Source organism: Pituophis catenifer, unplaced genomic scaffold, assembly GCF_029215685.1.
Source record: "Pituophis catenifer annectens isolate HBS135680 unplaced genomic scaffold, rPitCat1.0.hap2 SCAF_7, whole genome shotgun sequence".
Classification (NCBI taxonomy): domain Eukaryota; kingdom Metazoa; phylum Chordata; class Lepidosauria; order Squamata; family Colubridae; genus Pituophis; species Pituophis catenifer.
Window position 1 is genome coordinate 66830300 of NW_027256887.1, and position 25352 is coordinate 66855651.

Genomic DNA, 25352 nt, shown 5'->3' on the forward strand with positions numbered 1-25352 from the left:
TTCTTTTTTAATTCTATCTGACTCTGATATCTATGTGTTCTATTTTGGGAAGGTCATTTCCTTATGTCTGGGTTTTCCCCTTCATGAGTTGATGAGGTTTTGACACTGTCTTGGTGGTGTTCCCTTCCTACAAGTTCCTGAACAGAAAAAGGGCAGATACAGCGAGTTTTTCGGGTTTTATGCTCTCTCTGGCTTTGAACTTCCTGGGGCCCAGAAAGAGTATCCTGATTAGTTGTCAGACTCCCAGGGGGTGGGGGTCTTAGCTAGCCTTGCTGGCTGATGTAATCTTCCCAGGTGCCATGTGGTGAGTTTCTGTCTAGATGGGTCCCATTGTGTTAGTTTCTGTTGCTATTGTGTTGCAAATGTCCTTTGACAAAGGATTGGGTTTCTGCCTCTGGCCCATTAACAAAGGGTGGGGGGCAGGAAGGTGGGAGCTGCTGTGTCTGTAAAACATGCTTCTCCATTTTTCATACAGGGAAACATAATATTCTGCCTTTTTAATATTTCCCAAAATATTTCACTCTTCCAGGAAAGGGGTGGGTGCTAACTTCCTACAGAGGAAGGAGGGAACTGTTTTTCCTATCCTGTGTGGTGATTTCAGTTACAGATGGCGGTCAAGGTAGCTAGTTATACTATTGTAATTTTTGGAAAATATTTCTGCAATTAACTGTTGGGTTGTGGCTTTCTGATCTGGCTTTTTAGTTTGGCTGCATTCTGGATCTAAAAAGCACATTCAGCACCTGATTTTCTCAGTTCTATGTCAGAAGACTATAGCACAACACTATCCAAGGTAAATGTTTTTCTGAAATGTGTAAGAATGTATTTGCCTAAATGTCTTGTAAAATTCCAAAAAATGTTATTTTTTAAAAAAAATCCAATTCATCTTAAATTGAAGCCATTATTATAACTGAATATGTACAAAAACAACAGCATAATTGTAAAAAATGACTCTTTTTAATTAAAATCGGCCTTTGCTATAACAATTAACATAGTATATAAACTAAATGAAATTTAGCTAAGATGTCTTATGTGAAAGAAAAACCATAGAAATCATTTTAGTTACATTATACATTATTTATCATATAACTAAGCCTTTCATGTCTTTAAAACAACATATAACTTTGATTTGTACTCTAAAGCAGCGTTTCGCAATCTTGGCAACTTTAAACCGCGTGGACTTCAACTCCCAGAATTCCCCAGCCAGCCAAGCTGGCTGAGGAGTTCTGGGAGTTGAAGTCCACGCAGCTTTAAAACTGCCGAGGTTGAGAAAACCCTGCTCATCCCAGTAACTTCAGTGGAGTTTAAACCGTAGCACTACATTGCGCAGATTGCGTCAGAAAACGTTTTCCGTATTCTAGGCAGCGCCGATCACGTTGGGAACGAAGATCTGAGGAGAAAACCCAGCAGAAATCAGCCGGGCAGATATTTACACGGAGTTTACGCGAGCGGCGGCCGGCACGTCACGCCTGCGTTTACAGCAAAGGGAGGATGGACTAGTAGCGAGAAGGGCGTTTCCATGATACGGCACAGACCGGAAATGATCTCCGTACCGTTTTTTGACCCCGCCCCCTGCCTCTCAGAGGAGGTTCCCGTCCACAGCTGCACAACCGCCCCTTCCGGAGGGGGGCGCTCTGCGCGGTTGGTGCTCCAATTCTTTCTGTCCCCAACCCCCCGATGTCCTTTTTTTCCCCGCGGTCCGCCGGGTACTTCATGAGGCGGTTCTGGTTCCGGCGGTGGGCGGTGGCATGTCCACGGCCTGGGCTCAGGTGCTGCGGGAGGTGGCTGGGTCCGCCTTAGACTGATGCTGGCTTGCCTGGAGCTGGGCGGTGGAAGGTGCTGGAGGACAAAAGCTGGAAAAGGGGAACCAGATGTGGAGGAGGAGGAGAAGGCCGTCGCCACTGGGGCCCTCGTAGGCTCGGCCTCGCCGGCAGATGCATCCCAGGTGGGATCATTGCATGTGGGTATGGCTTCGTATAAATGTCGAATTGATTCTGGGGCTTGACCCAGGAATCTGTTTCTGATGCCTGAGTTTTTAGGTGAGTGTCTCTGATCATGTCTAGAGTTCTGTCATGAATGACTTACACTCTGAGGGGAAACAGGAATTTATGCAGATCATAAATAGAATAGAATAGAATTTTATTGGCCAAGTGTGATTGGACACACAAGGAATTTGTCTTGGTGCATATGCTCTCTGTACATAAAAGAAAAGATACGTTCATCAAGAATCATAAGGTACAACACTTAATGATAGTCATAGGGTACAAATATGCAATCAGGAAACAATATCAATATAAGGATCCAAGCAACAAAGTTACAGTCATAAGTGGAAGGAGATGGGTGGTGGGAACGATGAGAAGATTAATTTATTATCTTTTAGATGCAAATTAAACTAATTCGCATCTAAACAGCAGAAGTCTTTAAAGATAACCATTGGGTAGATGTAAGGTCCAATAATAATATGTTTAAGCTCATAAATGCCAAACAAGAAACTTAAACAGAGGCTTGAATAACATAGCATTTCATCTTGATCAAGCTTAAATGGGTAGCTCTTCCAAACACATACAAGATATATGCAGGTAAGAGCTATAAATGAGAGGGAATGTGAATCCCTTTTATATTGTTTAGGAACGTCATAAACCTCTAATTCTGACATCTTTGATTTGTGTACCCCCTGGAACAGGGTAGAGCCTCTTAATGAGCATCATTACCTCTTTCCTTTGTTCTCACAATTAACCACTTGACCCCTTGATGTGAAGGGAAGGAACTCAACACAGATTGAGTGTTAGCATCTCCAATCTGATACATTGTGGGTGGGGGGGAGAGAAAGATAAGACTCTAGTTTGACAAATACCAGATACTTTACAACAGCCCCCAATAACAACATGTTTATTCCAGGAAGTTAGTCAATGTGACATGTTTGTGTTATAACTTCAAAGGCACAATATACGTATATGTATGTGTCACAGGAAACATATTTACAGCATGCAGGTATACAAAGACATATATAAACACACACACATGTATGTATGTATGTATGTATGTGTATGTTGCAGGAAACAAATAACAAGTTTCTACTAATTCTAGTATTTCAGTATATCCTTATTACCATTTCCTTACATAATGAAGATCAGTAATGTCCTTGTGGCATAGGCTTTGATGAACCAGTTTTCTTCAAAGATTAAGCAGCTGCTGTTATTTTGTGAATAAATCAGAAACGCTTCTGCTAAATTTTACTAAAGTGAAAGAAGATTCCCAAGTGACATGTTCTTTCAGGCTGTGGGACTTAACATTATTGGTTAATTAGCATCTACTTAATTACAAGTCAAAGTACCAATATATAAAAGCCAAAGTATATGTAAATTGAAAAGATCTGAAGCCAGTAAAAATACAGTCAGGTTTTATTGAACTGTCATACAAAATGTGATTAACTAATCCTTTTTTATTGTTGATATTGATGTATAAATGAGGATATTGATAAAGACAGTGTAGACTGGAACAGTGAGTCTATTCAGCGTATTAACTTCCATTTCAGTGTAAGTGATCTGTCTATCCCCATACTAAGAATGCTAAAAATGGTGTAAGAAGACATTGTTGAGATTGGGAAATATAAAATCTTCATATTCCATCCGCAAGCATTATTCCTTTTGTAAATGAAAGCTGTAGTTGAAAGAAGATTTAGTCACAAACTCAGGTCTAAGAGTGAGTTGATATATTGATATTTTTTCCTCAATTATGTTTCTTACAGCAAAGAACATCCTTCATGTGTGGGTGGAGCAGGATAGTGCTAGTTGTCATTTCTCTTTACTACTGTTATATAGTTGCTACAAACTCTGACTGAATTTTGACATGATGTATGGCCATCAAGTTCCTGGTAGGCAAGAGCCTGGGACAATTGGGATTTCTCTATCATTATGGTACACAAGGGGCTCTTATTCATATCCGGTGCACAAATGATGGCAACATATGTCCATTGCACAGCTCAGGCCTGGACTGTGGTTCTTTTCTAAACTATACCTCTTGGGGCCTGTGCTTATCTGTATTCAATGAAAGGACAAGTCCTTTTTCAGAAAAGAAAGGGGGAAAAGAGAGAAAGAAAGAAAATAATCTGTCCCTGAGAATGGTTAATCTCGGGGACATTGGGAATGGGATCCTGCCTCTCAGAAAATTTTGTGACATCTCTACTGGTTTATTGTTTGTGAGCTTTGGCTGGATCAATCTACATTGCTGTATTTAATTTGGTCAAATTATAATACTGATTCATGCTTGTTGTAGCAGAATTATCTGTCTTTGAAAGACGTCCATTTTTGCCTCTGAGAATCACTGCTATTATTTGCTTTCTTTCAAATAGGAGGTATGCTCAAAAAGGGACTGGTTCAGAGCCTAGTTCTTGTGTTTCTGTTGTGTGAATCCGGGCAATGTTGATCAGAGTAAGTGTCAATTACAAAGCCTAAATGAATTAAATATTCATTAAATGAACAAAGATGGGAAGAAAAAAACATATTCAGTATGCTTAACTCTGATTAGATAATGATCAGGGTTACAAATGTTTTGCTGACTTACAACTACCTAATTTGCAGTGGGTTCTAATCTGTGGCAATAATAAGGATAAAATTTATGAATATCTTTTCCTTCTAAAATAATCATAGTTCCAATCAGTCTAAAAAGAATGTGATTTTTAGTTGTGCTTAGTAGCTTTTTAAATAATCAAGCAACATTTTAAAGATGGCAGTTAACATGTAAGAATTATAAGCTTTTGGAATTGCTGCTTTCGGAATTGCTGTGATTTGGTGAATTAATGCATGCAGTATTTTGAAAATTACAGATTTAACAGATCATTCAGGGGTGGAGTGTTAATTCCCAAATATCCGTTTAACTTGAACGATGTCAATCACATGATGTACAGTATTTGTATGATAATATAACAACATGAATTATGTAAACCATGTCACAATGTACATTATGTAGATTTAAATATCTGATCTAAACTGTTTGGATTATTGAACTTGTCTATTATTTTTGAGGGATGCCCCGATAAAATGTCCATTGCATCCAGTACCCATTAAATGGTTTTTCTTTAAATCAATTATTCATATTTATATTTAATACTGAATTTATTACTGGTACTGGTATTACTGGTATTGAATTTATTACAGTTTAGTTTTGGTAACCATTAAGGAAGCACACAGAAGCATGAGAAATTAAAATGTTAGCAAACTCTTAAAGATTTTAACTTATGGGAACTTCCACACACAGCTGATTTGGAATTCCAGATTGCTTTTCTTGAGTATGAGGATTTTTTTAAAATCTCAGTCATTTTTTTCTTGTCCCATTGCACTTTATTTGAAATCAGAATTCAGCTATTTTTTTCTTTGTGGTGTTGTAATACTACAGCAGTTGTGTGGCAGTCTGGTTTCCCATTGGCAAACAATCTTGAACCACCCTGCTTCTCAGTTCTTTGACTCTATCCCAGTTTCATCTCACCTTCTTTGGAGTCTTTTATTAAGCATGCTAGAGGAATAGAAAAGATAAAGGGAGTGGAGGAAGAAAAGCACAACAGCACGATCTATTTTTCTATACCAGATGTGCGTTCCCTAAAACCTCTCCAGAAATTTCCACAAAATTTTAATTTTAATATATAAAGAGATATTAAAATCATGAAATTGATTAATTTATTAATAATATTGAAACCACTTATTTAAATAAATTTGGTTTTTGCCTTGACCTTCCATGTTAGAGTGCAGCCCCTTGCCATCATTCAAGAGTGGTAGAAACCTGTTTTGTACCGTATTCTGTATGTTTGTTAAATGCCAAACTCATGTCGCCTGAACTATTGTGTACATTTTAAATATCCTTTTTTTTGTCTAGGATGAATGAAATGAGTCTGAGCCCTGTGGGGATGGAACAACTGGCAGCTGCTTCTGTGACCAATGCCCTGGCTGTTGCAGGAAATCACATAGCTTTGACCTCCTCACCCACCCATAATGCTATACCAGCACCAGGTAACATATCAAGTTAGGATAAAGAGACATTTTGTTGATGTCTTTATTTCTGTGCTTTTCAATTTGGGAGATGGTGTGACATATCTAAACCCAGCTATAGGAAACTCGCTTTTGCTTTAATACTTTTTCTTCAGTGTTTTGCTATTGCCCACAATCTGGCTCTTAGATATAATTTTCAAGAACTGAGCATCTTTCCATTATTACAAAAAAGTCAGTGTCAATTTGCAATAGAAATGTGATACAGTAAGAATACTGTGAACAAAAGTGATTATATGATTTAAGTCGTGTTTACTCCATTTAAATTGAAATCAAAATCTCTAATGACCTTTTTAGTCTTAATCTCTGTGCATCCAGTCTCCCCAAATGTTTGATCAGTTGTAGACTAATTATTTTGTTTTTTATTAGGATTACCAGTTGCAATTCCAAATTTGGGGCCCTCATTACCGTCTGCTTTGTCTCTGATGCTTCCAATGGGCATTGGAGATCGAGGAGTGATGTGTGGTATACCAGAAAGAAATTATACCCTACCTCCACCACCATACCCTCATCTAGAAAGCAGCTACTTTAGACACATTCTACCTGGTATGTAGCATGACACAATAGACTTTGTTTAAATCTTGGGATCAATAATATGGGGCAATGATTAACACTTTACTGTAAAGCTTCAATTGAATAGGCAACAGGATATACATTTTACAGGTAAATAGGGATGTGCTGAACATTCTCTTCCAGATTTATAATTATGTTTTATTTATTTGACAATTATTGCAACAATAGATATGATCTGGAATTGTTTAAGTGAATTTGTGCATTTCTTTTTCTCGTGCCTTAATTATTCTTTAAATTACATGGACTCTTTATTTGCAAGTCATGAGAGGTGTAAATACTGAGTCTTAGGCTTATTGGCTGCACTAGTGCAAATTGATTTTCCTTGTGTTCAGCAATTTAAAACTAGACTTGTTAGTATGAGACAATGTGTTTATTTTTGCCTTTCTTTCATTTCTCCTCTTCCTCAGGTCTCATATCTTACTTAGCTGACAGACCTCCACCTCAATGTATTCACCCCAACAATATCAATGTTGATAGTAACTCAGCTTTATCTGTCTCCAATAATCCTTCAGACTTAGATCCCTACCAGCCCAATGGATCTGTGGCTCTTGAAGCAGGCATTGTCTCCATGGATTCTCGTTCAGTGAATGCACATAACACTCAAAGTTTGCATCCCAGTGATGGCCATGATGTAGCTCTGGATACAACAATTACCATAGAAAGTGTTTCAAGAGTTACCAGTCCAATTTCAAGCGACAGAATGGCTGAAGAGCTTAGGATGAGTGATGTAGGTGGGGATCATTCACAAATTGCAAATGGCAGCCGTAATCATGAGCCTCTAGCAGTGGATGGTGGTTTAGCCTCAGAAACTGTGGGGCATAATGGTGTCATCCCCATCCATGGTAACAGTTTGGAACTTCCTGTTGTTATGGAGACTGATCACATTTCAGGCCGTGTCAATGGGATGCCTGACCGAACACTTGGGGACTCTATTCATACAGTGGCCATGAGCAGCAATTCTGTGAGTGTTGCGCTTTCTACCTCACATAATCTCACTTCCTTGGAATCTGTCTCATTACATGAAGTGGGTCTCAGCTTGGAGCCTGTGACAGTATCCTCCATTAACCAGGAAGTAGCTATGGGACAAAATCATGTGGATGTCTCTCCAGACAATCTTGCTTTTGTGCCATCATCATTGCAGATGGAAGATTCCAATTCCAATAAAGAGAATATGGCTACATTGTTTACAATATGTGAGTATGTGTCACAATATGTCTTAAACAGTATTTTCCAGCTACTTCAAAAAGTTTAACTTATTCTGCTTTTAAATATATGTACTTATGATAAAATCTAATGGAGTTATAGAAAAAGTTTACAGAAGGTGCAGAAAACTGGGAGTACGCTTTTAAGCAATCATTGAATTTACACAGGACTGTAAGCCATTATTTAATCCTGGTTAAAGCATCACAATTGGTATAACTCATTAAGCCAAAAATGAACCAACTATAATTTGGCTTAGTATACAATGGAAACCCATTCTGGATGCAAAGGGAAGGCAATGCTCCTTTTGCATGGTTTTACTGAGACTTAAACATCAGTCATTATAACGAATGGTAACAATTAAAATGCAAAACATTTGAAAGATACTACTAATTGTCTGTTCCTCCTACATATAATAAATAGTTATTTGCTTTGCAGTTTGTCTTTATCTCAGTTAGGCTTTTCTTTCCTGACTACAAAGGAAGAATTTTTTTCATTTAGGATGGATACAGATACACAAAAACTAAAGAGGCAGCGGATTGTTTCAGTCGTTGAACAGATCAACTTTCACTTCTTTCTCTCCTCTCAGTTCAGAGAAATTGGCATGCGTATAAGCGTCTGTTTTTCATATGTCTTGAATGCTTTTACATTCAGTGTTTATAATTATTCAAAATACATGCACCAATTTTCCTTTATTTACTTGTACTTCTTCCAAAGAAGGAAGAAAGATGACTTTTTCTCTTCAGTTGTCTACACCTTTCATTAGTCAGTACTGCATGTAAATGAGAAAAAACTATGGTTGTAATAGCTGGACTGCCATAGTGGATGTTCCTATAAAACTATTTTTTTCTTACTCGCAAGTCGAATGTGCAGAAGAATATATTTGTGGAAGAAAATTCCCCTGCAATTATGTGACCTGTTCTCCTCATGAAGGAATCCATATCTCAATTTTGCAAATTTTCTTCCCATAATCAATATACGGATAACCCTGTTCCCCATCAAAAGCTAACATTTGTAAATTTTCTTTATCACTTCAAGGCAATTTTTATTTGACACTGGCATCAAACATTTTATAAGCATAGGTCTAATAAATATTATGTGAGGTTTTTTTGTACCCTCATATTGCCTGTATGTTATAGCAGCATTTCCCAACCTTTCCGGCTTGGCGGACCTGCGGAGATGATGGCGGCGGTGGGGGAAGAGAGGGGATGCGTGTGCCGCTTTTACAAATACTTATCCACCATTTCTGTGGCCCGGTTTCAAATGAGCTGTGGCCAGGCAAAGGACCATGGACCAGGAGTTGAGGGCCTCTGTGTTATAGTAACTGACAGGAACAATTCTCTCATTCTGTACCCTTTTCCCTTATTCACAGGGTGCACACTCTGCGACAAGGCTTACCCATCAGATTGCCCAGATCATGGGCCAGTGACTTTTGTTTCTGACACTCCAATAGAGAGCAGGGCCAGACTTTCTCTCCCAAAACAGCTTAATATCCGCCATGCTGTCATGGGACCTGAAGTTGGTAAGTTTTTTTTTTTTTTTTATTGCTTACTGTATATTCTCGAAACACAATTTGATACAATAGCTGGATAATAAAAGCCACCATTGTACTGGGAAAAGAATGTGAATCTGAACAGAGGTTTATTATTAAGCATATAGTACAATGCAATCTGTGTGTGGTAAAACACATAATTTTGCGAATTTGTGTGCAATTGTTTACACGTTCAAAATAAAACAGTGAATATTGCAGATGCAGATGTTTGGACTTTTTTCATTCAGTACTTTGTATAACACTTTCCAAACATTTTCTGTAGCCAAGTTTCCTAGCTCCGAAATAATTCTTGGGTATCTTTGCATGCACTTCAGGCTTTGGCTGTTCATACACATTTTCAGTAATATTCAAACTTGAGGATTGTGGCTATTCCAGAACTGGTACCTTCTCTGTTATGTACTTTATGATCAGTTTGGAGGTAGGTTTTCAATCATTGCTTTACTGAAACAACCAATCTATTTACAGTTCTAACTCTTCACTGACTTTATTTAGTTTCTTTATGCGCTGAAGTGCAGTTGAATGCATTCTTCCTTCTACTAACACAGTGTTTCCTGTCCCACTTATAGTTGTTCATATATGGAATTGTCTTATTCTGATTAATTATAGGGTACATAGATTTTACAAATAATTTTACAATAAAAAATAGTACTGAATTAACTGAGAATTCAAAGTTTTGCACCTGCTACATCCACTGTTTTCTTATTTAGAAGTGTAAGCAACTACACATAAATAGTAAATATGCATTCAGATTTCCTGAAATACATTGTACTTAACTCTGTACCATGTTGAAGTTGTGTTGGCTTTTGTTCACTTGGGAATTCATTGAAACATAGTGCTTGAATGGGAATGTCTAACCTTTGCAGGTAATTGTTTATTCTTATGAATATAGTTATTAGAGTCATAGCAGTTATATTAAATATTTTAATAAAATTGAAAAGCCTAACAGTTTCTGAAAAAAGATATGCTTTGAAGGAGAAAGTTGAAACTCTAACACCATATTATTTTATTTCCCAATCTAATAGGAACATTTCATATGTGCAAATGTTGAAATGTGCCCACCAGGTTTCCTCGCATTCCATCGGCCGAGGTTACAGGGCAGGGGCGGAGGAGTAGCGGTTATTATTAATAATAATAATAATAATAATAATAATTTTATTTCTATACCGCCCTTCTCCCGAAGGACTCAGGGCGGTGTACAGCCAGTTTAAAACACAAGACACAACAATAATTAAAAATTAAAATAATTAAATAGATTTGGCTGCTTTAAAAACTCTAAAATTTAAAATACCCCAATTTAAAATTATTATATTGACAGCCCTGCCTGGCGGAACAACAAGGTCTTCAAAGCGCAGCGGAACACCCGGAGGTCAGAGATCTTGCGTATTTCCGGGGGCAGTTCATTCCACAGGGCTGGGGCTCCCACAGAGAAGGCCCTCCCCCTGGGTGTCGCCAGCCGACATAACTTGGCTGATGGCACCCTGAGGAGACCCTCTCTGTGGGAACGGACTGGTCGGTGGGAGGCTATTGGTGGCAGAAGACGGTCTTGAAGGTACCCGGGTCCTGTGCCATGGAGCGCTTTAAAGGTGGTAACCAACACCTTGAATCGCACCCGGAAGACCACCGGAAGCCAGTGCAGCTCGCGCAGGAGGGGTGTCACGCGGGCACAGCAGGTTGCGCCCATAACCACCCGCGCGGCCGCATTCTGGACCAGTTGGAGCCTCCGAGTGCTCTTCAAGGGGAGCCCCATGTAGAGAGCATTACAATAGTCCAGCCGGGAGGTGACAAGGGCATGAGTGACCGTGCGCAAGGCATCCCGGTCCAGAAAGGGCTGCAACTGGCGGATCAGGCGAACCTGATAAAAGGCCCCCCTGGCCACGGCCGTCATATGCTCTTCTAAAGACAGCCGTGCGTCCAGGAGGACACCCAGATTGCGAGCCCTCTCTGTGGGGGGCAGGGATTCACCCCCAATAGTCAGCGATGGCACCTGCTGACTATATCGGGACGCCGGCAACCACAGCCACTCGGTCTTGGATGGGTTGAGTCTGAGCCTGTTCCTCCCCATCCAGGCCCGTACGGCCTCCAGGCAGCGAGACATCACATCAAGGGCATCGTTGGGGTGGTCTGGGGTGGAGATGTACAGCTGAGTATCATCAGCGTACAGGTGACACTTCACCCCAAAACCACGGATGATCTCACCCAGCGGCTTCACATAAATGTTGAACAGAAGAGGCGAGAGGACCGACCCTTGTGGCACTCCCCATTATTAAAGAAGTTCTGAGACCGAGGGAGACCACTGTTCCTCAGACGGCCGGCTGTGAGTCCCTCCTCGTGAAGTGGGGTCATGGGGTTCAGATGGGTTTGCTGGTCACGTACCTGACTCCCTGCCACGTGGCAACAGCCCTGCCCGAGCTACTCAACGTCATCGCCGCGGTGGTGGTTGATACCTCCAGGCTTATGGTCATGGGGGATTTCAACCTGCCGTCCGTGGGTGAGGTGTCTGAGGTGGCTCGGGAGTTCATGGCTTCCATGACAGCCATGGACCTGACCCAGTTAATTCATGGCCCTACCCACACGGGGGGAAACACGCTGGATCTGGTTTTTGTCTCTGGACAGTGGCTGAGTGATCTTGAGATAGGGGATATAGTTACTGAGCCCTTGTCATGGTCAGATCACTCTCTCCTTCGTCTCGACCTTCAAACCGCTGCACCCTGCCACAGGGAGGCGGAGCTGGTAAGATGGTTCCGCCCCAGGCGCCTGATGGAACCTGATAGGTTCCAGATGGAGCTTGGGCCATTTCCCGAGGCTCTGTCACACGCCTCGACTGGAGACCTAGTGGCTGCCTGGGATAGGGCGGCCGCTGGAGCTCTGGATCTGGTCGTGCCTTTGCAGCCTCTGACCCGGCGCCGATCTCATTTGGCTCCTTGGTTCACTGAGGAGCTGAGGGAGTTGAAGCGCCGGAAAAGACGCCTAGAGAGTAGTTGGAGGGCCAGTCTTTCTGAATCGGACCGGACACTGGTAAGTTCCCATATTAGGAATTACCTAGTGGCGATAAAAGCAGTGAAATGTAGTTATTTTGCTGCTCTTATTGCGTCATCAGATAATTGCCCGGCCACCCTGTTTAGGGTGACCCGCTCCCTGCTCCACCAGGAAGCGCGGGAGGACCCCTTGGAGGGTAGAGCCGAGGATTTTGTTCAGTATCTGTATGACAAAATCACTCAGATCCGCGAAGATCTGGACTCCGACTGGGTAGTCTCAGGGGGAGGGACTGGGGCAGGTCTTGAGAATGTTATCTGGGATGAGTTTGATCATGTGACCCCTGAGGACGTGGACAGGATTCTGGACAGACTGAACGCGACCACTTGTTTATTGGACCCGTGTCCATCCTGGTTAGTGCTGGCTTCCCGGGAGGTGACGCGAGGCTGGCTCCAGGGGATTATAAATGCTTCGCTGGGTGAAGATGACTTCCCCACCGCCTTGAAAGAGGCGGTGGTGAGGCCTCTCCTCAAGAAGCCTTCCCTGGACCCGGCAATGTTGGTTAATTATCATCCGGTCTTCAACCTTCGTTTTGTGGCGAAGGTTGTCGAGAGTATGGTTGTGCAACAGCTTCCCCAGCACCTGGATGAGACGACGTATCTGGATCCGTTCCAGTCGGGTTTCAGGCCCGGGTACAGCACGGAAACGGCACTGGTCGCGTTGGTTGATGATCTCTGGAGGGCTCGGGACAGGAGGTGCTCCTCTGTCCTGGTCCTGTTAGACCTCTCAGTGGCTTTTGATACCATCGACCATGGTATCATGCTGCACCGGTTGGAAGAGTTAGGGGTGGGAGGCACTGTACTACGGTGGTTCTCCTCCTTTCCCTCCGGCCGGTTGCAGTCTGTGTTGGCAGGGGGGCAGAGGTCGACCCGAGGCCCCTCATATGTGGGGTGCCACAAGGGTCGGTCCTCTCGCCCCTTTTGTTCAACATTTATGTAAAACTGGGCGAGATCATCCGTGGTTTCGGGGTGAAGTACCACCAGTACGCTGATGACACCCAGCTGTACATCTCCAACCCGGACCACCCCAACGATGCCCTTGAAGTGATGTCTCGGTGTCTGGAGGCCGTGCGGATCTCGATGGGGAGGAACAGGCTCAGGTTCAACCCATCCAAGACCGAGTGGCTGTGGTTTCCGACGTCCCGATAGAGTCAGTTAACGCTATCGCTGACTATTGGCGAATCCCTGGCCCCCACGGAGAGGGCTCGCAATTTGGGCATCCTCCTGGATTCACGGCTGTCTTTAGAAGAGCACTTGACGGCCGTGACCGGGAGGATCTTTCATCAGGTTCGCCTGATTCGCCAGTTGCGTCCCTTTCTGGATCGGGACTCCCTACACACAGTCACTCATGCCCTCGTCACCTCCCGCCTGGACTATTGTAACGCTCTCTACATGGGGCTCCCCTTGAGGAGCACCTGGAAGCTCCAACTGGCGCAGAGTGCGGCCGCGCGGGTGGTTATGGGAGCAACATGGCGCTCCCGTGTGACACCTCTCCTGCGCGAGCTGCACTGGCTCCCGGTGGTCTTCCGGGTGCGCTTTAAACTTTTGGTTACCACCTTTAGAGCGCTCCATGGCTTAGGACCTGGCTACTTACGGGACCGCCTACTACCACAAACAGCCTCCCACCAGCCGGTACGCTCTCATAGAGAGGGGCACCTCCAGGTGCCGTCAGCCAAACAATGTTGACTGGCGGCCCCTAGGGGGAGGGCCTTCTCTGTGGGGGCACCTACTATCTGGAACGAGCTCCCCCTGGAGATACGGAGGATCCCGGATCTGCGCACTTTCCGCCGTGCTTTGAAGACACACCTATTCCAGCAGGCCGGCCTGGCCTAATTTTCTCCCCTTCTTTTAAATTTTTAAATTGAAATTTTAATTTGTTTTAAATTATTGGGAATTTTAATTGTCTCGGGCAAAATTATTTAATTTGGTTTTAATTATGTTTTTTAACTTTTGTATTTATGTGTTTTATTTTGTGCCTGTTCACCGCCCTGAGTCCTTCGGGAGTAGGGCGGTATACAAATTTAATAAAATGAAAATGAAAATGAAATGATGGTAATAGAGAATTATTATTTTCTTTTAGGTGGACAATATTGTCAATTATCAACTTGTCTTGGAACTCCTTCCTTAGGTATGACTATTACCTTTACTTCGGTAATGAATCTCGGGTTAGAAGTGAATGGAAATAGGCTTAGGTATTCATAGAAAATAATATTGTACTTGAAGTTTTATATATGCTTAATATATATTATATATATATATAATTTATTCTATATTATTTATATTCTATTACATTTTAGTTTGCTAGATTGGTTTTCAGAAATGCCCTTTCCTTTTAGCTACTCTTATTTAGTTATTTTTGGCATTGTTTCTATTTTTAGATGAAACTTAAATATAATTTGATTTCATTAATGCTTAATCAAACATTGTTACTGAGGCACTATTCATAAAAAGCTTGAAACCTTTGTTTTAGTTATATATTAATTTTAAGCACTGCCCATCCCACTATTTGTCATTTATTGGGTTTCCCATCTACTTTCTGAAGATGGGAATGTTACAACAAAATATTATGGAGTTCTGTTTTTTTCTGTTTTTGCCAAAAGCAGCATGAAATCTTTAATAAGTGCAAGAAATCCCAATCTCACTTTCACAAGTCATTTTAAAGTCACTTCAAATGAATTGATATTAGAATAAAGTGGATCAATACAATATCATTTATAGGTTTACTCACAAAAATATGATACTTCTGTGATTTCCATTTTGTTTTTGTTTAGCAGTGAAACTTACATTATATTGCTTGTTATTACTGGATTTGATTAAGTATAATCAGAGGACTAAAATTTTTTCCCCAACTACTCATAGGTGTGTGGACTCGGGAAACTATTCCTGTCCGTACCTGCTTTGGACCACTCATTGGTCAACAAAGTCACTCAGTAGAAGTAGCTGACTGGACAGACAAAGCAGCCAATCACATTTGGAAGGTCAGTTTTTAAATCATTCGCGAGCAAAAATTACTTGTTTGCACTAGGCTCTTCTTCGCATACAAAATTGGAACAGTGCATTTATTACAATAAGTGATAAAAGTATTTTGTTAATAAATATAATTATGAATAAAATGATTATGGATTTACTCTCCTGTTCTTATATAGAAAAATATTTTCCAAAGACATTTATTTCTGTTCTCCTTCCCCCCCTCCCTCCCCTCCCCCCAAATAAATAGTGCTTGGGATAGGAATGTTATCTTAAGCATTGCAGTCCAAAATCAGATTTACCACTGTGGTCTTTGCTGCTGGTGTCCTCCTTCCATCAACTCATTACCAAGTACCAGGGTTCAGAGGATGCCTTTTGGAAATTGAGGGCAGAAGAGAATGTACCTTGTTACAAAATAAATAATCCCCTGGCACAGAAGTTCATCCAAACGTCTATATGCATTGTTCTGATTTTTTAAGTGATAGTGAGTGGAGACTGTTACTTATGTTTTGTGCTTATGTGATTTGCCTGAAGGAAGTGATGACTAATCAGAACAATTTCATGCAGCTGCTAAGGTGCCCTCTTCACTTTGTAGGAAGATTTTTTTAACAATCTGAGATGGCTCTGATTAACTTCTTTCAGATGTATCACAATAATGTCCTGGAATTCTACATCATCACAACGGATGAAAATGAATGTAACTGGATGATATTTGTGCGGAAGGCCAGGTGAGAAAAGGATAAAACTGCAACAACAAAAACCAACAACAAAGATTTCTAAGTAATTACATGATAATCCTATTACATCTCACTAGATATTGTATAACATAATACTGTCTTTTTTCTGGAAAAAAAAATAAGATTAAATATTTATTCCTCAATATTCTGGATTTGGAATGACTGGCGTGGTGACCTAGTGATGAACATGCTGGCCTCCCGCTCGGAACGTTGAAAGTTCAATCCTAGGTAGCGACAGATGTTTCAGTCTTAGGGCACAGAAAAAATATATCTGCTGCAAATTCCATGTAGGCATCAGGAAGGGCATCTGGCCAGTAAATACTCATTTCCATCCAGTCGCCCCAACTTTACCCCGAATTAAGGGACTATAGCAGTGGTTCTCAACCTGTGGGTCGGGACCCCTTTGGGGGTCGAATGACCCTTTCACAGGGGTCGCCTAAGACCATCGGAAAACACATATTTTCAATGGTCTTAGGAATAATTTTATGGTTGGGGGTCACCACAACATGAGGAACTGTATTAAAGGGTCGCAGCATTAGGAAGGTTGAGAACCACTGGACTATAGGGTCATCAAAAGAAAAAAAAAGTATGGACTTGGAATAGGGTTGAGGTTTCTTGGTTTTAATTGCATTCAAGTCAGCATTCAAGTCAGCATTGACTCCTAGTGACTGCCTGGACAAGTCCCTGCAGTTTTCTTGGCAAGATTTTCAGAAGTGGTTTGCCACAACCTGCTTTTTAGGGTTGAGAGGACCCAGCTGGCTTCAAGCCCAAGGTAGGAGTAGAATTCATGGTCTTCCTAGCCTGATGCCTTTAACCACTACACCAAACTAGTTCCCTGCAATAGTTTTAAGAAAAATCATTCTATATTTCAACAAAATCTGCTATTGCAGGATTGGATTAACAGTCAAATATTTTGTGGGACTGATTCAGCATGTATTTGCATTACTATTTTGTTAGATCATTTGGTAGATTGAATGTATTATAATTAGAAAAATGCATCTTCCTATGTAGTCTTCAGGTATCTTAATATCGTCATGATATTTTCTTGATTTAGCAACTTATCTTGAAGCCATTTCAGTATAATTCTTTGCAGCTAAAATGACTGGCTCATAGACTTACAGAATTGGAAGACATCTTGGAGGTCTTTTACTCCAATGCTCTGCCCAGGACAAGAATCTTCATACCATCCCAGACAAATGATTGTTCAACCTTTGCTTGAAAATCTCCTATGATGGAGTTTCCAAAACTGCAGGAGGGAGTTTTTAATAACTGCCTGAGTCAGGACATTCATCCTTATTTTGAGTTTGTATCTGTGCAAAGCTTCAACCCATTGTTTTTCACCCTATCCTTGGGAGCCAAAGGAATAAATGCATATTCTCTTCCTTGTGACAGCCCTTGAAGTATTGGAAGACTTGAGATTGGAAAAACATTTGAAATCTGTTTAAAGCTAAACTTGAATTTACAGATCTCTTTAAAAATGTGTTTAAAGTGATCTTTTAAATATTGTTATATTTAACTCTGTATTTTGAGAAATGCTTTAGGTGCCCTTTGTAAAGAGATGGTAGATCATCTATACTGTGAGACAGAATGACTTCATCTGGAATAGGGATGTGCGGCCTTTTTTTTTTTTTTTTTTTTTTTTTGAAGACTACGATTAGCCTTTGAATTGTATGCTTTGGCCTGCACTTTAAAAAGTGGGTGAAGTTAGACAAAAATGTATCTGATTTAGTGAAATAAAAGTAAAATAACTCATATATATATTGATGTCATTTTCCACATTCATGTAAAATATTTTCCACACAGCCACATTAAAATTACAATTGTCAGCAATTATGATGGTATTTTGAAGCTACACGTGGCCTTTGGGTTTTAGATTAAGATTTTAAAATTCAGAAACTTAAATATTTCGTTCAAAGAGCAGAAGAATTGGGTGGATTATTATTATTTTTTTTGTGAATATTTGATAACTTCAAGTAGAAGACATTTTGTTCATCTTCCCTTGAAATCATAAAAACAATTAATGCAGCATGAATGCTGATTAGTATCTTCAGAGGAAGAGAGTATGGCATACCAAAACTAAAGCATTGTTTGTTTTAGTAATAGTCTCTGGAACAAGTTTTAATATTCGCCTATAATCATGTGCACACAATAAGACTAAATAACCAGTAGAGTACTTTAGCAATTTAAGAACAGAACATCAGAGCTTTAGCAAAAATAGAAAAAAGTAGGAAAAAAGGAAATGCGTGTCTTGTAGCTGATCAAATACAAGTTCATTATAGAGGTAAAATAAGGATGGTCTCTAGGAAGAAATAAAAAAAATACTCATCATTTCAGCCCCATCAAAGTTGATAATTGCTTTCTTGTACCTGGATTGCAGTACAATAAAATAGTTTTAACAGTCCGTCCCTTCAATTGAAAATAAATTGTTTCCGATAAGTAGAAAATCAGTGAACCTCATTGTTCATTCATTCAGCCCTTTTTCATTCTTTGCAGCGTGAAAGACCTAATGTCCGGATTCTCTTCCAGTAACTGCTGTGAATTCTTACAACCTTGTGCTTGTTTAACCAGGGATAATGTCTAGCCACTTTGTCTTCTTTCGGCTTCTTTTTCAGTCTTCTCCAATGACTCTTCCTGCCACATTACATGTCCAGAATATTTTTGTTCGTGTTACTGCTCTCAATCTGCAGTACGGCTGATAGGTTCTTATGGTTCAAATGTTCTCAGCAGTTTTTTCCAGCACCACAGTACAAAAGCATCAGTTTAGTTTTGTTCAGTGACATTGCTGCAAATTGTTTTAGCATTGGCTTCAGTGAAGAATATTAAATGATTTAGGGATATTTGTGATAAAAATCATACAGATGGATACATTTTAAGATTTTCCTCTCTGTGAAATAGGAACCGGGAAGAACAGAATCTGGTAGCCTATCCTCATGATGGAAAGGTTTACTTCTGCACCTCACGTGACATTCCTCCAGACCAGGAGCTCCTTTTTTACTATAGTCGTGACTATGCCCGGCAGATTGGTAAGCGGTTAATTTAGGCTTTCCAAATATGGCATTCTCCAAATGTTTTAGTCTGTAGCTCCCAGGCCTGAAACATTGACCATGCTGCAAATTACTTCTGGAAGTATGATCCAAGTGGGGAGCTTAAATCTGATATGAATAGAAACTTCTGATTTATATATCCCTCTATCTGATCGGATTGGATTTACCCTATTTTTCAGAGTATAAGACGCACCGGAGTATAAGACGCACCTACCTTTTTTGGTTGTTGTTTTTTTTTAAGTTTTTTAAAAAAATTTTAGACAAACACACATACAAACATACAACGTATTTTCTTTGAACAGAGTGTTTGGTTCACAAATTTAAACAGTGTTTAGTCATTTCAATTAAATTTATAATTTCTATATTTCCTTTTTGCCATATTTATTCCTCATCTATTTTTTTTTAAAAAACCAATATTACCCTTCATCCACATCTCTAATCTTAATCAAAATCAGTTTTTCCCTTCTATTCTATATTATACCCCTTCCCATTGTCATCTGTTTTTATATCCATCCTCACATTGGTTAATTATGTAATATTACAGTTTAATACAAATCCAACATTTTAATATAAATCAATTAGTTATATAACTATCTTTTTTGTATATTAATCAATATGAACATGAATATTCCAATTATTTCCATGCAACCCAATTTCTTACAAATCAATTAATTATATTTACCAATAATAATAAACCAAATAATTTCCCCCATATATTCCTCCAAACCACAACTTAACCATTTCTGCTTTTAACACAATATACAATTAATAGTATCTCAATTATTACAATTCCCTAGTTAAATAGAGCTTTTTTTCTTTTGTGTTTTAAAATCTTGAACTCTCTTCTTTTGCCCTAAATTTCCTATTGTTTGCACCAGTGGTGGGTTCCTCCCGGTTCGGTTCGGTCCGGCCGAGCCGGTAGCGGTGATGATATGATGTCACCGAACCGGTTCGTCCCCCCTGCTCTCCCACCCCCCCACGTTATTCTTACCTTTTATTTGGTCCCACCCCCAATCTATTGCTGCCTCCTGAGTCCCAGCTGATGACTAGAGGGAAAAAAACTGTTTAAACTCTTGCCGTGGGGCTTCAAAGGGCTGTCCTACAGCTGATCAGTGTTAAAAGCAAACAAATGAGTCGGGTCGTAAGTGTGAGGACTGGTCGTAAGTGCAAGGACCTTCCAGAAATGACTCTGACCAGCTAGCCATGCCCACCTAGTCACATGACCTCCAAGCCACACCCACAAAATAAGCCACGCCCACAGAACCGGTAGTAAAAAAATTTAGAACCCACCCCTGGTTTGCACCTACCTTTTTTGGTGAGAAAAAAGAAAAAGAAATCTCTCTCTGCCTCATTTTGTCACGTTGCAGCAAAGAACCTGCTTTACTTTCAGTTTCGTTTTTTCAGCATAGCTAGGGAAAAAAAATCTGCTCCAGCACTTTTTGCAGCAAGCAGGAGAGCCCTGCACAAAACAGCTGAGAGCAAATCAGCTGAGAGTCAGGAGGCCGATCTAAACAACTTGTGTTAATTAACCTATGCTGAAGCTGAAAGGGGCTGTTTTTTCTTGCTGTTTGCTTGCAAGAAGGTAACTGCTGCGAGGCACAGGCCAAAGGGTGGGGGCCAGTGGGTGGGCAGGGCTACATTCGGTGTATAAGACGCACCTAAATTTTCACCCCCTTTTGGGGGGTAAAAAGGTGCGTCTTATACTCCGAAAAATACAGTAGTTGTAAGCTATTCCCTTTTTTCATATTTCAACAAAGTACAAGATTGAAGCTTATGCCTTTTAAATTTATAATGCTTTTTGTTACCTTCCTATTTATAGTAGTAGGTCAAAATTGTGGAAACCTTTTGGGAAAAGTGTATTTTCTAAAACTAGCTAATAACACCACTTTTTTTTTGGAGTAGTATAAAATTATATATCAATGGAAAGATAATTTAATCAAGAATGTAATGCAGTAACTTTTATGAAGGGTTTGCTATTAGAATAGCAGTTACAGTATTAAGAAGAAAAGTGAAATACGTAGAAAAAACGAGATATACAAAAATTATCACCATGGAAAAAATGAGATATACAAAAATTATCACCACGTCAGTTAATACTTAGTTGGGTAACCTTTAGCATGAATTACAGCCTTACAACGTCTTCCCATGGAGTGAACCAAGTCTTTTAGTTCTGCAGCTGTTATAATGTGAAACCAAGATTGATTGTTTCTATTAACTGGGTTTTATTGCTGGGTCGCTTCTGACTAACAAGTTTCTTTAGTTGGCTCCATAGATTTTCAATTAGGTTAAGGTCTGGGCTATTCCCAGGCCATTCCAGCAGTGGAATATAATTATCTTGAAACTCCCACCCCAAAAAAGTGGTGTTATTAGCCATCAAACCTCAAAAATACACTTTTCCCAAAAAGTTTCCACAATTTTGGCCACTACTGTATTTTGGGGCTTCATACTTTCTGCTGCATCATAAACAATTACCTCTCTTAAAGGTGTTCCTGAGCATCCTGATGTGCATACTTGTCACTGTGGAAAAGAATGTGCCTCCTATGCAGAGTTTAAGGTCCATCTGAGTAGTCATCTCCACAGCCACTTCCCCAGTCAGGGACACAGCAGTACCCCTGGATCAGGACACAGTAAGGAAAGGAAATGGAAATGCTCTATGTGCCCTCAAGCTTTTATATCACCTTCTAAGCTTCATGTTCACTTCATGGGGCATATAGGTATGAAGCCACACAAGTGTGATTTCTGTAGCAAGGCCTTCAGTGATCCCAGCAATCTGCGTACCCATCTTAAAATTCATACAGGTAAGTGAGGAAGAACATTTAAAGTTCTTTTTCCAAACAAATATTTAGAACCGATTGCACTGTTTTGTCACAGTGAAGACTGGTCTGTTTGTTCCTTCTTAGAATGGAATATTGTGTTGCCTTGTTATTTGCATATTTATTTGCATATATGTGACATACAATATTTTAGAGACCAATTGGGTTTTGATTTTGGATGTGAGCTCCCAAATTTTTAAGTGACTGTTTATCACTAGGAAACTATTTTTCTTTTGTCCTTTTGCTAAAGATAACCAGTTGAAGAAGCATGAAATTAAAAGAACCTAACAAAGAGCATAGAATCTTTAGCAATTTTAGAAAAGCAACTTGGGAAATCTTTGGAAAATTGGAGAGTTGTGTGTAGTTTGTTATCTATAGCAGAACATAAGATTCATGCCATTAGTTACTTATAGCATTAAAATCTATTGTATAGCCCCTACTGTAATATCAAACATGTTGAAAGCTTGGAATTTCTATCTATATTTACTGTTCTGTGGATGGGATGGGATGAAATAAATCTTATGTAAATCTTTATGTCTTATTTTCAGGCCAAAAAAACTATCGCTGTACACTCTGTGAAAAATCTTTTACTCAGAAGGCACACCTAGAGACACATATGGTTATCCACACTGGAGAAAAAAATCTGAAATGTGATTATTGCGATAAACTATTTATGCGGCGTCAAGATCTCAAGCAGCATGTGCTCACCCATACACAGTGAGTCATTCAGGAGATATTCCAAATTATTTCTTTGTGTTTGTCTCTTTAATTTATTGCCTACATACTAAAGAGGTCCATATTTAAAAGATTCATGATATAGGACAGTTCTCAGAAGAAACCCAGGTTTATCAGAAGAAAAATATATTGTGGTGAATAATGTCAAGGTGAAGGCTGATAAACTGGTATTTAATTCTCTTATCTTATAAAAAAAAGCATATGAGGCCTAACCCATGATGAACGGTAGAGATGAATGTTGACTACTGCATATATGATTGTTATTTGGAACAGAAGATAGGAATTCTTCCAGGATAAAATTGTAACACTGAAATTCTAAGTATGTGATGTTGAACAAAAAGCACCTCTAGATTATTTCCCACCAAATGTTGATTGTGCAGATGATGGCAAAGCCTTATGCATGCAAAAGTGGGGTTTTCTGTATGCTAAATGAGAAATGGGATTAGAACAACTGTGTGAAATTTAAGTCTCACAAGCCTTCAAATTCAAAAGAACTCTCAAATATTTAAAAAAAATTGTTTTTATGTTCTCATGACTAAAATGCTCTCTTCTCCATACCCATTTCTGTTTAGAGAACGTCAAATCAAATGTCCACAATGTGAGAAGCTATTCTTAAGGACAAATCACCTAAAGAAACATTTAAACTCTCATGAAGGAAAAAGGGATTACGTGTGTGAAAAGTGTTCCAAGGCTTATTTAACAAAATACCACCTTACTCGCCATCTAAAAATTTGTAAAGGACCAACCTCTAGTCTCTCAGCCCAAGAAGAGGAGGAGGAAGATTCTTCAGAGGAGGAAGAATTGATAAATTCTACAACAAATGAAAATTGCCAACTCAGAACCACCATGTATGTGACAGCTGATACACTTTCTTGTCACAAATAAGACAATTCCTAAAGCGATCGTTTGTTTAAACTTACACTCAGTGGCCAAATTCTCATCTATTATGAAAATGGCCTATCTGTTTTCAGAGTGATTACCAGGAACATTAAAACAATATAATTACTATGTTCATCTATTAAAACGGTATCATTGGTGACTTGGTTGATGCATGATGGATACAGCTGAAACAGCATCAGCTGTCTCTGTTAAAGATATACTTAATGTGAAAGTATGCACAAACCAAATTTTTTTCATTAAAGTGTTTTTTATTGGAAAAAAGTTTGTAGCTTAACTTAGTTCATTAAATTGATATTTGTTGTATATCAATGAATTATTTGCTCATTTGTTGACAATTGAGCATTCCGAGAGAATTAGAAAACAAAAATAAAGTATGGGAATCAGAGTAAGGCATGCTAATGCTTGTGTTTGAAATGCAAGCTTAGTTTTAGCATGAATTTTACATACAAAGGTTATTCATGTAACTTTGTCCATACTGCAACCAATAACCACTTATTTTGAAAGGGAAATTCTGCTGCTATTATATTTATGGAATGAAGGTATCATTAAGATTTGTTTTCTTACAGAAAATTAAAATACTGCTTTTTAATGTGTGTACTGTTTTTTTTTCTCCTTTTGAGTTTTTCCCCAGTATGTAGAAATTGCTTTTTCACCATAGCATTTTTGCTTTATTAAACCATTTGTTTATCTATACGTTATGATCTTCAGCCAATATTAATATGCTGACATTGATAGTTCTCCTAGGTAGGAGTATATTAAATTAATGGTCTGAATCAAAAAGATGAGAGCCATGATGTAATAATTAAGGCATCAGAAACTGGGAGACCATGAATTCTAGTCCCACTTTGGGCACGAAGCCAGATGGGTGACCTCTGAGTCCTAGGAAGGAGACAATGGCAAACTACTACTGAAAAACCAGGCGTTCTCCAAGAATTAAATACAAATTCGGGGGGGGGGGGGGAGAGAAACCCAATGTTGGACAGCGCTACTTGGTCTGTTGTGTGGATGTTTCAGTGGTTTAGGGGTGGGGAATTGTGGTGGGTGGGAGTGTGTTTGGGTATTGTTATGTGTGTTGGACGTGGTCTTTGGGTGTTAAGTGAATTTCGTTGTATGGGTATACTGTGTATACATGTACAATGACAAAGTTATTATTGTTATAATATATAAAATCAGAGAATCATGCTCTCACAAGGTATCCAATCCTGGTTAATAATAACACATTTTAAACCTTCCACAATATAGAGCGCTTCCTTTAGGTTCTCAGAAAACTGATTTTTAAATAGTAGCTTTTAAACCAGATAGCCAATGTCAAAGGATTTAAGTAGTTGTTACATGCATCAGAATGCCTAAGTTAATCTTTCTTAATACAAATGAATAAATTAAGGTTAATTTATTATATTATTGCTAGTGATTTTGTGTTTTTGGCATATTCCAATTTCTAGCTGGTTAACATCTCTGAAAATTTTTAAGATCAAGGCCGAACTTCATGGTAACATGATCTTAAAAGCAGGTTAAAAAAATGGCTTACTTAGAATTTTAATTAAAAAAAAAAGCTTATTTCATGATTCCATTACAGCTCCTTCACAGCTGCTACTGCTATTAGCAGAATTACTTGCTTCAGAACTTGATGTGGTAACTGCTAGCCTCTGTCGAGTTCCAAAAACATCATTCACTGTAATGCCAAAAAGAGAGAGGTTAAAAACTCTAATTTTAAAGATGAAATTGACCTTTTTCTTAGGATTACATAACTAGAAAATGAATGAG

The 25352-nt window shown here is 39.4% G+C and overlaps 2 protein-coding genes across 3 annotated transcripts in view; one reads left to right on the forward strand and one right to left on the reverse strand.

Moving 5' to 3' along the window:
- The first annotated feature begins 1713 nt into the window (after positions 1-1713).
- On the forward strand, positions 1714-24213 carry PRDM4 (PR/SET domain 4). Its single transcript, XM_070947803.1, has 12 exons — positions 1714-1942; positions 5866-5999; positions 6405-6581; positions 7016-7801; positions 9181-9330; positions 14473-14520; positions 15252-15370; positions 16002-16087; positions 18992-19119; positions 21624-21938; positions 22502-22670; positions 23261-24213. Exons 1-12 carry the CDS (start codon positions 1932-1934, stop codon positions 23571-23573), a joined length of 2436 nt encoding a protein of 811 aa, XP_070803904.1. The 5' UTR covers positions 1714-1931; the 3' UTR covers positions 23574-24213.
- PWP1 (PWP1 homolog, endonuclein) overlaps positions 24163-25352 on the reverse strand; it is a 42919-nt gene continuing 41729 nt past the window's right edge. For both annotated transcript variants that reach the window (XM_070947805.1, XM_070947804.1), the window contains exon 15: positions 24163-25260. In XM_070947805.1, coding sequence (XP_070803906.1) covers positions 25148-25260 — 113 coding nt within the window. In that variant the 3' untranslated portion in view covers positions 24163-25147. The remainder of the gene's footprint in view (positions 25261-25352) is intronic.